Below are 15,227 nucleotides of genomic sequence, written 5' to 3' on the forward strand. Positions count from 1 at the left end.
AAAATGGCTTCATAGAGTCAAAGAGTTCTTGAAACAGAATATATTTTACATGAAAAAAATCTTGAGCTACAAACACCATATGGGATATTAATGTTTACATTTTGAAATTTGAGGAATTTTAAATAGGAATGATATTTCTTGTCAGTTTCAGTAAGGAAAAATAATGAGATATATTTCTGTTTATAATTTAGTTAACATGATAAGCCTTGGGTAAAACTTATCCAGGCTGCTTAAGGAAGACTTGTAACAACTGATTTGAATATGGGGCAAAAAATTAACAAACTTTAATTTAATTTACCCCAGCAAGAAAATGCCTTCTCTGGCATTTGATTAATACATATCATTAATACAGTGCTCTATATTTCTTATTGTATTATATTTGTATTAAAAAATTGTTAGAGAAAAGCTAAAATCTTTATAAGAACTGTAAAATTTATAACTTGATTCAGTATCTAGGTTTAGACTCTGTATATTTCCAAACCATTAATTTTTCATTAGCAGACAAATTTGCTGTATTTTAAATAGTTATGTGTTTATTAAGCAATATCTGACAGGTTAGTTTACTGAAGTTGTACTGCAGAGTTCCTGTGGTGCTATATCAAAATACAAAAAGCATTTTTATATCATATTATGTGAAAAAGTACTTGAGTGAACCTAATAATATAGTTCATGTTTGGAGTATTGCTTCACATATCAACACTTTTCTAAGCCATTAACACCTTACTATATTTCATTTATTTTTAGAGGTTTAAGTCCCCTAACTCGACTGTAGTCACATCAGATCCCCAGAGGTGTGACAATTTTAAAATTAGCAATTTAAATTATTAGGAATTTGGTATAGTGATACTGACGGGGCACAAAATTCAGGAAGGTAATTAAAAAGGAAACATAAACTTTCCATACCACCATGCAGGAAATTCCACTAACACTATATGCATTTTAGTACTGATACATACATACTCCTGTGGCTTTGTGTTGTATTCTTTCTCATATAATATATATGTTTGCAGATAGGTCAAGAATTTTAGGGGACAAAATACTTCCCCAAAATTGGGTTCAGTTTATCCATGGAAGGGTTTATCCATATGTATATGTTGTAATATTTTTAAAGTATCCATACATCCTGTATATACTTGTAGATAAGGCCCCAAAAGATAATCTGATCCTCACATTTTTAACCAAAATATTATAAAAAACATGCCTGTTTGACCAATGGATAAGTCAATTGTGATAACTGAAGCATACAAAGCATAAGGCCACCTGGCATATCTCTAGGTAGCCTTATATACACTCTATATAAACCAGGCAATGTACATCTGTTCAGACCCCAGAACCAGAAATCTTTCCACATTAATAGGGCACTTTTACCAGAAATTTTAAAGTAATGTTTGGAGTGGCTAGCTTCTAATAAGAGAATGACTAATTCAATTTTTTCATCAAAACTAATAAACAATTAGAATAATTTGCCAAACAGCTACTCAATCATATGCAAAGGGAATAATTGCAAAGGGAATAATAATTGCAAAGGGAATAATAAAAGGGAAGGCTTTGGTTTTATTAATCACAATGTCTGCAACTGGTCCAATGAAAAACTGTACAAAAGAGATGGATTGCATCCATCAAAAAAAGGGACTGAGTTACTTAGCAATAAATTCACAGATTTTCTGGATAAACATTTAAACTGAACAGTGGGGACAGAGAATTAATTGATACAGAAAATTTCTGTCCCCAGCAATCCAAAATTAAAAGGGTTATCAGTGCATGTAACATAGATGTCTGTATGGGTAAGACTATCAGCCCTGCTATCAAGCAAAACCAAGCATTTAATAGTGAGTACCATACCATGTGCACTAAACCAACAGATGGCAAGAAAGTAGGGGCAGTCAGGCACAACACAGGTTATGTAGACAGTAAACACAAGGTCAATCCAAATGTCTATACACCAATGCACAGAGTATGAGGAATAAACAGGGTAAATTAGAAATTCAAGTAAATGAGGGCAGATATGATATTGTTGCCATTACGGAAACTTGGCAGGATGAAACCCACAAGTGGAACATACAGCTAGAGGGATATAAATTATTTAAAAGAAATAGACCAAATAAAAGAGGAGGTGGAGTTGCACTATATATAAGAAATAACTACATCTCTACAGAAATAGAGCACAACAATGATGAAAATCATCTTGAATGTATTTGGGCCAATATAAAAGGGGTGAAAAATGATTTTGCCATAGGTTTATACTATAGGCCACCCAACCAAACAGAGGAAGTAGATGAACTTTTTGCTAGTCAGCTAACTAAGGTATGTAGGAAGCACATCACAGTAGAAATGGGGGATTTTAACTACCCTGACATCAACTGGGAGACAAACTCTGCACCAAGTGGAAGATCCAACAGGTTCCTAACAAACCTAGCAGACAACTTTGTTTCCCAAAAAGTAGAGAAGGCAACAAGGGGATCAGCCATACTGGACTTAATTCTCACTAACAGAGATGAAATGATAGAAGGTGTTGAAGCAACAGGAACCTTGGGAGCAAGTGACCACGCAATATTGGAATTTGACATTAAGCAAATACAAGTAGTAGAACAAAGTCAAACTAGAGTCTTGGACTTTAAGAGAGCTAATTTCAATAAACTTAGAGAGCGCTTGAGAAGGATTCAATGGATGAGAATCCTCAGGGGGAAAACGACTCAAGAAGCTTGGGAAATTTTGAAAAGTGAGATTATAAAAGCGTAGTCTAACACAATACCAATGAAGAAGAAAAATAACAGATCTCAAAAGAAACCAGCATGGATGCATAAAGAACTATCTGACAAATTGAAAGACAAAAAGGACAAATATAAAAAGTGGAAAGAGGGGCAAATAACTAAGGCAGAATGTCAGCAAATAGCCTGAGCCTGTAAAGATGAAGTGAGGAAAGCTAAGACTCACAATGAACAAAGGCTAGCGACAAAAGTAAAAAATAACAAAAAAAGCTTCTTCCAACATGTTAAAAACAAGAAAAAAGTCAAGGAAACAATTGCCCCATTGCTGGGAGAAAGTGGCAAGAAGATGACAAGCAACAGGGAGAAAGCAGAAATACTTAACTTGATTTTTGCATCTGTCTTTACACAAAAGGAAAAAACAATCCAACCTATCAAAAACAGCACCACAAAAAACAGATTAGAAACACAAGTTAAAATAGGGAAGAAAATGGTAAGTGAACACCTGTCTACCCTAGACGAGTTCAAATCACCAGGACCAGATGGATTACACCCCAAGGTTCTGAACGAACCGGCAGACGTGATCTCAGAACCACTGAACTATATCTTTCAAAGATCCTGGAGCACAGGGGAGCTGCCAGAGGACTGGAAAAGAGCTGATGTAGTTCCCATCTTCAAAAAAGGAAAAAAAACAGATCCAGGAAACTACAGACCTATCAGCCTGACCTCAATACCAGGGAAGATTCTGGAAAAGATAATCAAACAACGAATCACCGAACACCTAGAAGCAAACAAAGTAATAACCAAAAGCCAACATGGGTTTGTCAAAAACAGATCATGCCAGACTAATCTTATTGCATTCTTTGACAAAGTGACAAAATTAGTAGACCAGAGGATCTGTCGATATAATTTACTTGGACTTCAATAAAGCATTTGATAAAGTAGACCATAACCTACTACTAGATAAAGTAGAAAAATGTGGGTTAGACAGCACCACCACCAGATGGATTCGTAACTGGCTGACCAACCGCACTCAACGTGTAGTCCTCAATGGAATTACATCCACATGGAGGGAATTATGCAGTGGAGTACCCCAAGGCTCTGTTTTAGGCCCAGTACTCTTAAACATCTTCAATGACTTGGATGAGGGGATAGATGGGGAACTCGTCAAATTTGCAGATGACACCAAGCTGGCAGGAATAGCTAACACTCCAGAAGATAGGCTCAAGTTACAGAAAGATCTTGACAGACTTGAACACTGGGCACTATCTAACAAAATGAAATTCAACAGTGAAAAAAGTAAGGTTCTACATTTAGGCAAAAAACCCCCAAAATGCACAGGTACCATATGTGGTACCTTGCTCAATAGTAGTACCTGTGAGAGGGATCTTGGAGTCCTAGTGGATAACCATTTAGATATGAGCCAGCAGTGTGCAGCAGCTGCTAAAAAAGCCAACACAGTTCTGGGCTGCATGAACAGAGGGACAGACTCAAGATCACGTGAAGTGTTAGTGTCACTTTATAATGCCTTGGTAAGGCCACACTTGGAATACTGCATTCAGTTTTGGTCACACGATGTAAAAAGATGTTGAGACTCTAGAAAGAGTGCAGAGAAGAGCAACAAAGATGATTAGGGGACTGGAGGCTAAAACATATGAAGAACGGTTGCAGGAACTGGGTATGTCTAGTTTAATAAAAAGAAGGACTAGGGGAGACATGATAGCAGTGTTCCAATATCTCAGGGGTTGCCACAAAGAAGAGGGAGTCGGGCTGTTCTCCAAAGCACCTGAGGGTAGAACAAGAAGCAATGGGTGGAAACTGATCAAGGAAAGAAGCAACTTAGAAGTAAGGAGAAATTTCCTGACAGTTAGAACAATTAATAAGTGGAACGACTTGCCTGCAGAAGTTGTGAATCCTCCAACACTGGAAATTTTTAAGAAAATGTTGGATAACCATCTGTCTGAGATGGTGCAGGGTTTCCTGCCTGGGCAGGGGGTTGGACTAGAAGGCCTCCAAGGTCCCTTCCAACTCTGTTGTTATATTGTATTGTTATATTAATTTCAAACAGCATTCATATTATAGAAGAAGTCATAATGAAACTTCCCACCATATATGGATTGCCATAGTACTCCTAAATCCCAAACTATACTCATTGTCTCTCTCTCACACACATACACACACACCTACAAGCAAAGAGAAAGAGGAGAATAATTGTCGAACAATGGAGGAATCTGTACCCCTTCAGATTTTGTTAGATTACAAAACCCATCAAATCTAAACAGAGTTACAAATGCCAGGGATGATAGGAATTCAGTCCAACAACAACTGAAGGGCCAAAGGTTTCCTACCTTTGCTTTACAATCTCATCTTCTGAAACATTTAAATCATTTTCAAAAATGTTTATCTTGGCATCGCCTAGAAAAATATTCTCTAGGGGAAAAAATCAAAAAGTGGTTCTTAGAGCCTTGATAGTAAAATTGAATTAAAACTGAAATATTATTAGTAATTTTAATACTACTACTTGTTTTTAAAACAATAAAAGGTGGAAAAATGTTCATGGATGACTAGTGTTCCTTCTGAGGTAAATGAATGAAACCACTGGACTTCTCCTATCTCTCACTGATAAATGGTTTAGTAAATCACAAGTATTGTATATCAATGCCTTAGTTCAACATGGAACTGATATTCCCACTCCAAAAATTAGTTATAAAAGAGAGGTGTCCACAACATAAATAGTCACAAAGGGTCAGAGGCCAGCAGTGAGTCATGAGGGATATGTCTCATAGCAGACATTCCAGGTTAAGTGAATCCCAGAAGATCACCAATCTGTGAAGTTCCACTTCCATGCATCATGGATGGTCTGCAAGGGTGGACTGGCATCATCATCAGACAATATTATGAATAATCTTGTTCTGGAACAAGATTCTTCATGTTCAACTCATTGAAGAAAAAGTCTTGTTTCAAAAAATGTTTTAATAAAGTCCTTGCTAACTAATATATGGAGTAAAATAATTTAAATTAAGAATTTTCTATGCAGTTGCTGCTTTATAAAAGGAACAGTGTCTTTTTGGAAAACTGCTTTGTAAATCTTGGTAAAGTTAATTTATAAATTAGCATTAAGTTCAACGTTGGCACTATTTTCTGCAAGATAAATTTCCCTGAATGATTTCTATGAGTGTTATTACAGCTTTATTCCCTACAGAAACAAAGAAGTGTTTTGAAGAAATGACTCTTTAGGGAGAGAAGCTGCATGTGAAAATTAATGTTCAAACAGAGCTTTCCTCCTGTGTTACGTTTCTTGCATTGATCCTAGGACAATTCTATGGGCAACCTAAGCAAATCCCTACATGTTACTGCTTTTTTTTTTTTTTTACAAGTGAAGGAGATGATCTTGAATTATGAACAATAAGCCTGTTTTTGGAGGAATTATTTTAAGCTCCCTAAAGTTTTTTTCCCCCTTGTTTGGGGCAGACCAATTATTTTTTTATTCTCTGACCAATTCTGAGCTCAGTGCTGGAATTATTAAGCTCTTTTTAGCCTCTGTCTAAAACCCTATAATTGCATCAATTGTCTCTTGCCCAGCCTTGATGTCAGTTGCATTTCCTGGATGGACAATTAATCAATAGTTTATTTCATGGGTGACACTAATGCTGCAGAAAATATACAAAATTTTGAACTTAACAACTTACATTTTTTTAAATGTTAAGAGTCAAAAGTATTCTTTTGACCTCTGTATGTTATAAAGACACACGATTACTTCAACTCATGGCAAACATACAATATACACATAGTTATAGTGTATAATAGAGTATATAGGCCATAGTACATTACCATTATGGTGTTTCCTTCTGAGGTAAGCAACATTATACCAAGTACAGAAAAGGAATAAGAAATAATAATAAAAAAGAAATTAAAGGCGTAAAATAAGAGAAAGGGAAAAGAAATATAATCTATGACAATACAATTCACTATACTTATACCTTTCAGCACTTGCAAACTATCCTTGCTTCTACCATGTCCTTATACTGATTCATTTGTTCCTTCTCTGCCCTTTAAAGTTTTCACCTGCCTGTTTTTCAGAATTTTGTTCACTCCACTAACTACTTTTTTCAGACCTCCCTTAATATATTGATTCTTCCTTCAGGCACTTGTTCTGTGATTTGATCCTTGTTCATTCTCTTTATGACATACAATGATCAAACTAATGAACCCATTCATTTTACCCTGTTCTTTCTTGATTCACCTCATTGATTTAAGTATTCAGAATTATAAATTTAATTTGCATTTATCTTTCTCCTGACAAACCCAGTTCTTACTTCGATACAATAAATTGGCTCGAAGCATGCTATTTTCTCTACTTTCTGCTCACCATCAATCTACCAGCATTTGACTGATTGTTATATGTAGCAAGCCAGTGTTGTCTCCTAGTGTCCAGATAATTATCTTTCTCTCCAATCTGGTTCTTTAGGTTTCAATCTACCCATTGCTGCTATAATTGAGTCCATCCACTTTGCTGCTGGTCTTCCTCTTTTTCTTTCCTTTCCTTCCATATTTCCCAGATTTATGGACTTCTCAAAAGAGCTGGGTCTTCACACAATGTGTCCAAAGTAATTTGAGCTGGTCATTTATGAGCCAAGTAAAAACTCTTAGTGGATTTGTTTGATGTTCCATTTTTAAAAAATATTTTCATGTCGTACATTTCTCCATTTTTTCATGTTCAGTAAACATTTTATCAAGGTGCCATGATTCATCTACTTGCTCTATTTTTTCTTGCCACTTATTTATTATTATTCAGTCCATTTTCAAACAAAGTTATCTTGACCAATATATATTAATTTGTAATTCATATTCACAGTTACATCAATCTACTTAACACTTATTACAAATGGTTTGAATTATTGAGCATGACATAATCTGCAATTAAAAATACAGGGACATTTTCATTCTTTAAGCATGCTTCTAAAGTCACCACCAAGTATTCCTTATGGAGCTTTTTTTGCTCACTGTAATCTCTTGTACTCTTTTGAACAACATATAACAGTTATTGAAATGTGTTACATTTTCTTTGCCTCTTTTAATTAACAATTCTGTCCTTTTCCATGTGTACACATCTTCAGAACAGACATTTTCCTAAGCAGAGTGTTAACAAATGCTACTTTAATTCATTACTGGATTTTTAAATGGGCCAATCACTTTTTTCTGTGTGTTTGGTCATGCTTTCATCTAGCTATTTATGTCATGTAATATTCTAGATTCCATTCATTCAGAATTGTCAGAGTATGAATATTCATGGACTGGAATAGATCAGCCAATGGGGACTGAATGGAGACATGGTAACAAGGTCAGCCAATGTATAGGCATAGCAACTAAGTCAACAAATCAGGCCTGTTTGGGAGCTGAGACAGACTGGCGCCAGGGTGTGTCTTAGTCTGCAGTTTCTGAGTCTGCGCAGAGAAACTGAAACTAGTTTGCTCTGCTGAAATGCAACTAACTGTTCTCTTCTGGTTGAAAGTTCATAAGTAATTCTGTACATTTTAGCCAGTTTATTCAAATCTAAACCTTCACTTCCCTAAATATATTCATAAACTCTGCTATACCTTGATTTATTTAGTTACTCTTTTTATCACTTACATTCTTACATTTCAGTCACAATTTCCCATATACAATAATTATCAATGGGTAAGTCTACAAATATTGGCATCAATGCTCATTATGGCATTTCTCAATAGGAGCAACGTTCCTTGAAATGAGATGGGGAGCACTGATATTTTCTGGCACATACTAGCTTGTATACCAACAATCAAAGCCAAATTTTGCTCCAATGATGCTCACATTGCTCTAAAATCTCTAAACTTTCAAGTCAACTTTTAGTTTTCCAAGCCAATATCCTGTTACTCAGACTCCATCCACTAGAAAGTTCATCCCATAGCACAATTGCTTGTATCTAGATGATCTCAATAAAAAAAGTATTCCTATAAATTAATTTATTCATTATAAATTACATGTATATATTAAGTTCAAATTAAAATAATTCTAATCCAGAAAATTATTATTTTAAAAAATGTTTGATCCCATTTAGAATTAACAACAAAATAAAATGTTTTCTTACCTCCTGATTAGCAGCTGCTAGTTCGTCTTCAAGCGTGGAGACCCTTTCTAAGGAAACCCTTAGTCGTTCCCTAACCTAGAAGAAAAATATATTATGTAGCAATTTCTTTTTAATGTTGAGTTTACAGTTTCCATCATTAAAGTGAGAAGATGCTATATACATGGAATCTAGATATTACCAACTCTTCCCCATCAACAATCAACATAGCCATTCTGAATTTGCTATTTCTTCTTTATCCATCTTCCTCTTCTCCAGAATAAATTTTCAATAATTTACTTTGCAATTTATATTTTATTTTACTATTTCAGTAGACCATCCTTTCTCCAGGAAACCTTTCTACTCATCTCTATTTCTACCTCCGAGGTAGATTTTGCGAATACATTACTAGTATTCTAGAAGACCTTATTTCCAACAGAAGGAAAAGCAGGACTGTGATAAGTGTAAAGAGACAAGTCATAAAAACATGATAACAATAAAATGGCCACTCTGTATCTTTGGATGAGATATGTACTCTTTGTGACTAACCATATAAGATATTGTTGTAGGGTAAAATTGAAGAAAGGAACGTGTATAGGAGATCCTGGAGGAAAACCAGAACAAAAGGTGACCAATACAGAGAAAGACTGTTGATTTCCACTATAGTGGACCATCAATCTATATTCAGGTGCCTTAAATTGTAGTTTAAAAAAAATCAATTTCTGTTACCAATCCACATCACACAAATAGGCAGGTTTCTCTCTTTTTTTTTCCTTCCATAAATTTGGTGGGATTATTTAAAAACAACAACAACAACACCAACACCAACAACACAATTTAAGCCTATTTTAGAATTTATCAAACAATTATTTTTCTCCATAAAAACTGTATTATTACTTTTGAGGAATGTTGTATTTGGAACAAACTCTGAAGATTACAAAATAGACTTGGTTTTGTCTATGGCTCTGAATTGTTCACACCAGTTAATATACCGTAGTTTTTTGAAGCACATTCATCCTCCTCTCTCCTCTTCTATTGTGACTATAAGGAGATTGGAAGTATTTGCTTCCATTTTCAATTAATGGTTTTTCAAAATGTCAAATTGGAAAAAGATGTTAGTTTCAAACATGACTTCTCAGAAGAAACAACTTCAGCACTGGATAATGATATTTGACTTTTTCAGAAAAGAGAACTAGCTAGAATCCCAGCTGAGATACAGTAATAGCAATAGCATTTAGACTTACTGTATATGCTATTCCATAGTGCTTTACAGCCCTCTCTAAGCAGTTTACAGTCAGCATATTGTCCCCAACAACCTGGGTCCTCATTTTACTGAAGGATGGAAGGCTGAGTAACCTTGAGCTGGTGAGGATCAAACTCCTGGCAGTGAGTTGAATTAGCCTGCAATACTACACTCTAACTACTGCACCATCACCGTTCTTACAAACAAGTACATTACAATGTTGTTCAAAATACAAGCAAATGTTTCTGATCTATCTCCAATCAAGCTGGGAAAAGCAAGTGGAGAGGGAAGTGTTAAACTCTGATGCTTACACATGCCCAGATCAGATTAGTTTAATCCAAATCAATGTCAAAGAGAATGAGCAAAATAGTTTTTTTAATATGCATTTTTATCTTTTCTTCCTAAATGTAGACATTTCATTTTCATCTAACAAAAATTACATATTCTAGCTTTTCTATGGAGTTCAGGGACTGCTTTGTTTTGACAGTAATAAGCATTTCATTTTTGTAATCTCAAAAGTATCCTTTTCTATAAAAAATTATAAATGGCAAATTGCGCTTCCTATCAAATTTTATGAATTTTATTTAACTGACAGCGTAACAACAAAAGAATGTATTTTTTTCTTAAATCTTTATGTGAAATAATGACAAATAAATTTAGCTTTTGCTTATGTAGGTTGATATGTTATTCTGTCTTGATTGAGGTTGGAACATATATAATTAACTAAGCAATAAATGAACTAAAGATACAATGATTGTCACTTATTAAAAAGAATGCTGAAAGCTTATTATATATTTGGGGGAGGGAGATATTTTTATTTACTAAAATAAATTCTTTGCTGAATGTTCAGATTAGTGGTTTATTCATTAAAATGCTATAAGAACAGACCACATTGCTATCTTTCTAATGGAGGGTGGCTTTAGAGGGAGGGTCTCTGGTTTTGCAAAGTGAAATTTAATTATGAAAAAATATTGGCCTCCAAATACCATTTTCAGCAGTAATACATTATGCAAATTTTGACTGCGTAGTTTAAATTTAATCACTATGGAAACTTAAAGGTTTCCTGGGACTTTGTAATATTGTTTGAATGGCGGAATAAAATTATTTTCAATAGTTTATTAGTCCTCTAATAATCTAATAATTCTCTGTGAGACTGTCTGGGAAATTGTTATGGACTGTTGAAAATAAAGATCATATGATTGGAGCAATAGCCCAGCAGCAGCCAACATACCGAAGCAACCACCATTTCCCCAAATTTCATTCCCCAGATTTTGGACAAATTCTGTAAATTAGTCCATTTGAAGTTATCTTGATTCAACAATTGGTACCTATATTGTGCACTGTTTTGCCCAGTTCAATGTCATAACAAGAGTTTTACAACTACCGGTATATAGATATGTTTTCTACTAATTAACTGTTGTTAATTGACTCATTTGGAAATACCTACAAACTCTGACAGTTTTATCCAGCTGGAACACTACATGAGCAGAATCACCTCTATGGATATTGCATTTAGGGCTCAGAGCTTTGGACATTTTTTTCATATGAGGATTAGTTTTATTGGTTAAGATTCCCCAAATTGTTAAGAATTTAATTTTCTGTGCATGTGATGTATCTGCTATCTGCAGTGCACATTGGAAGTGGGAAGCAAAACGTATTTTAATCAATGCTACAGTATGCAAAATGGAGAAATACTTTCCTACCATTTACTTTCTTATTGTGACTCTTTTATAGTAAATTATCATTAAAAATAAGATATTTCAACTAGATTGGTCTGCTAGTCATACTATTAAAGTTAAAATCTAATTTCCTCATCAGGCACCAGGCAATCTATAATCTGATATTTATTTACTGCAACCATTGAAGGTATATTTTAAATTGTTGATACTAAACTGACAACTTAATATTCCTCATTAACCCTTTGATTTAAGGTCAATGGAAGGCAGGCTCTTAATAAAGTAAATTAATACAGAAGAACAAAGCACTTAAAGCAATGTTTAATTAAGTGGAATTTAATTTAATTTAGGGTGACATAGTCTTTCTCAGATCAGCCTACCTCACAGGATTGTTGTCAGAGAAATACAATGAACACAGATCTTCACGTATGCAATATTAAGATCCTGGAGAAAAAGGTTGGATTTTAATTCTTTTCCCCATCATTATCATGAAAATAAAAATGTATCAAACATCTGAAATGTTGGAAAGTATGGACTTTCTTTCAAAATCTTGGGAAGAGAAATACATGCCCCTCAGATAATCTGAAAAGACTCCACTCTTGTAAATTGGTGAAATCTGATATCTAAATGATTTTCAAAAGTCATAAAATGTAGCAATAGTTCAATGTTTGCTTTTTGAGAGAGGAAAAAAAAGAAAACAAATGAGGAATATACAAATCCTCAGTAAAGCTAGTTCTTCTGAATGGTCTGGCACTGACTTCACCGAAGGGCACATCACATTTGTTCAATATAAAGGCTTGTCATGATCAGCACAACAGTTTGGCATATAGTTTTTCCCCTCTGTTGCTATTTCAAGAAGAACAACAACAAAAAAGGACGAGGTGGGGAATAACATCCTGAAATGATCATCATTCCATATGTCAACAGGATGAGGAGCAAATCTTCAGCCCGGGGGAAGCAAAGAGAGAATACGCAAAGTAAGCAAGCATTTATTTCCATACTGTACCTTTTCATCTAAAGCCTTATGATGCTCAAACAAAGATTTCAATGCTTTCAGAACTTCAACTTCACTGGAAACTCCCGAGGGAGACTGTGCTTGACGTTTCACCACTGTCATTCTCAGTGACCTTTCATGTCTTGAAACAAGGCACTCTAAATGTTCCAGTAACAGCTGTTTCAACATAAAAAAGGTAGCTCATTAGTACCTAAAGTTCAGTGCCACTGTATTTCTAAAGCCTAAATAAAACCATAACAAAAGTGGCAAGTTTTCCAATATTGTAAACCTTATAACACTTCCCCCCCCAAGCTTCAGTGTAGACAAGATAGCAGGAAATAAACTGTACATAACAATTATTGGAACTCTTTGAATAAAGTGCTTCATTTTTATTTGCTATTTATTTATTCGTTAGTTAGAACTAAGGAGAGATTTAGAACTGAGGAGAAATTAAGTCAGAACTCAGGAAAAAATTCCTAATGGTGAGAGCAATCAATCAGTGGAATAACTTGCCTTCAGAAACTGTGAGTGCGCCATCACTGGACAATCATTTGTCTGAAATGGTATAGGGTCTCCTACTTGGGCAGGAGATTGGATCAGAAATCCTTTGAGGTCCCTTCCAACTCTATTATTCTATGTTCTACATTTATATCCCATCTTTCCTGCAGGAGCTCAAGCGATGTACCTGACATTTCTACCTTCCCTCATAACCATTTTATGTGGAAGGTTGGATTGAGAGAGAATGACTCGCCTGGGCGGATGGACCATCCATGGCTGATGGAGGACTTGAATCTGATTCTCTCTGGTATTAGTCCAGTTCACTATATCACAATACTAAGAAAATCTAATAATATGAATATATTGCTAATTGAGACAGAATTGAAATAAACTAAAAAAAGCCCCAATCCGTATATAAATAGAGGTGAAAGTATATTATGATTATGGTAACATTTAACTGATAAGCATCAGCTTGAATCAAAATCAGCAGGAGCCTCTAAAATAAAGGACTCTTTACTGATGGGAATGCATTATGTTCTACTATGCTGGCCCAGTGAAGGGTGATATTCACGGTAAAGTCATCCATATGTCTTCTATTCCTATGGGAAGATTAGCACCTGAGTTTCCCTTCAGCTAATCAAGCACTTCAGCCATTTGTCAATTAGCAACTCCCTTGTTTCGTGACCATTCACAAATACAACAGTAATAAATGGAAATAAAAAAATATTTTCTGACCAGTGCACACATTTAGGACTAAATTTTGTGTACCTGACAATAAAAGCCTTCAGTGAGAAACTGATTAAGATATGGTTAAGTTCAGGCAACAGTCCCAGCCAGCTGGAGGGTTTTAATCAACTAATTAAGGTCAGTGAGCTTGCCTTCAGCACTTTTTAGGGATAAGTTAAGCAATGGAAAAAAACAGCTCAGGAAGATTGCTTCTCTAAGTAATCTCTTAGTCTCAGAAGGGGGGCAAACAAAAAGAATAATAAAAAAAGTTAGGCACAAGCCACTATATGAGAAAACTTTATCTGAATGAAACTTTGCAATCCCCCTCCCTCTCTTGTTCAAATAGTGTCCATTTTGTTTAATAGCTGAGTTGTTGGAACAGAAGATATCTATTTATTACTTGATGTGATTCTCTCTATTCCCACAAATGAAACAGGTTTCATAATTCTATTCATGACGGATTTGATTCTAAATTTCATATAGAATTCTGTAATATTGAATAAAAAATGAGCAAAAAGGAAAGAAATGTTAATTTTGTAGCACTGCTTTTAAAAGATTTCTGGAAGATAAGCCATTGTATACTAGCATTTTCTGGAACTTATCTACTATGAACAGTTGGATTTCTTAAGAATTATCTGGGAACACTCATCACTTCATGAGTTCAAAATGTTTCATAATCAATGATCACTAAAAAGCTGTATGACATCAGTAAATTAACAGCCACAATTTTCTCAATCATTGTTCAGGTGTCAGCTATTCAATTTCATATGTGGGTCAAAAACTAGACTGAGCAATTTCTGGGCAACTATTAAAAGCCAGATGATGTTTAAACTGTTCAGCAAAATCTATTTTAAAAATGGCTCAAAAAGATAACACCTGAAAATAGAATTAATCTCAAAAATATAAAAATCTGAATTTTCAAAAAGAGAGTACAAAATAATGCAATGCCATTACCTTAGAATATGATGTTTGCTCTGTCAAGACCTGTACAGATCTAATACAGCTGTCATTACATTTCTTCAATAATTTCAACTCTATTAGTAAAAGTCTTCTGTTAATGCTATAAGTAGTTTTCTACTTACTCTTGTATTATTCCTTTCAGCTTTCAATTCTGAAATTTCTTCTTCTTTTTCCAGTAGTTGTTCCCTGCATGCATTTAGTTCTTTTGTAAGTGCAGCAAATTCCTACAAAGTTAAAAAAAATGCATTATTTCAAAAAAAATTATAAACATTTTTCGATCTCTCATTAAAATGATAAATTTAATATAATGAAATGCTTTTGAAATCTTAGATTAAAAAAT

At 34.5% G+C, this 15,227-nt stretch overlaps 1 protein-coding gene across 1 annotated transcript in view; it reads right to left on the reverse strand.

Moving 5' to 3' along the window:
• Positions 1 to 15,227, reverse strand: part of PPFIA2 (PTPRF interacting protein alpha 2) — a 216,266-nt gene that overhangs the window by 75,260 nt on the left and 125,779 nt on the right. The window contains exons 4-6 of the mRNA XM_058189560.1: positions 15,010 to 15,111; positions 12,716 to 12,880; positions 8,815 to 8,889 (exon numbers count right to left, since the gene is read on the reverse strand). Coding sequence (XP_058045543.1) covers positions 8,815 to 8,889; positions 12,716 to 12,880; positions 15,010 to 15,111 — 342 coding nt within the window. The remainder of the gene's footprint in view (positions 1 to 8,814; positions 8,890 to 12,715; positions 12,881 to 15,009; positions 15,112 to 15,227) is intronic.

The sequence above is a fragment of the Ahaetulla prasina genome, chromosome 7 (genome assembly GCF_028640845.1).
Source record: "Ahaetulla prasina isolate Xishuangbanna chromosome 7, ASM2864084v1, whole genome shotgun sequence".
Lineage (NCBI taxonomy): Eukaryota > Metazoa > Chordata > Lepidosauria > Squamata > Colubridae > Ahaetulla > Ahaetulla prasina.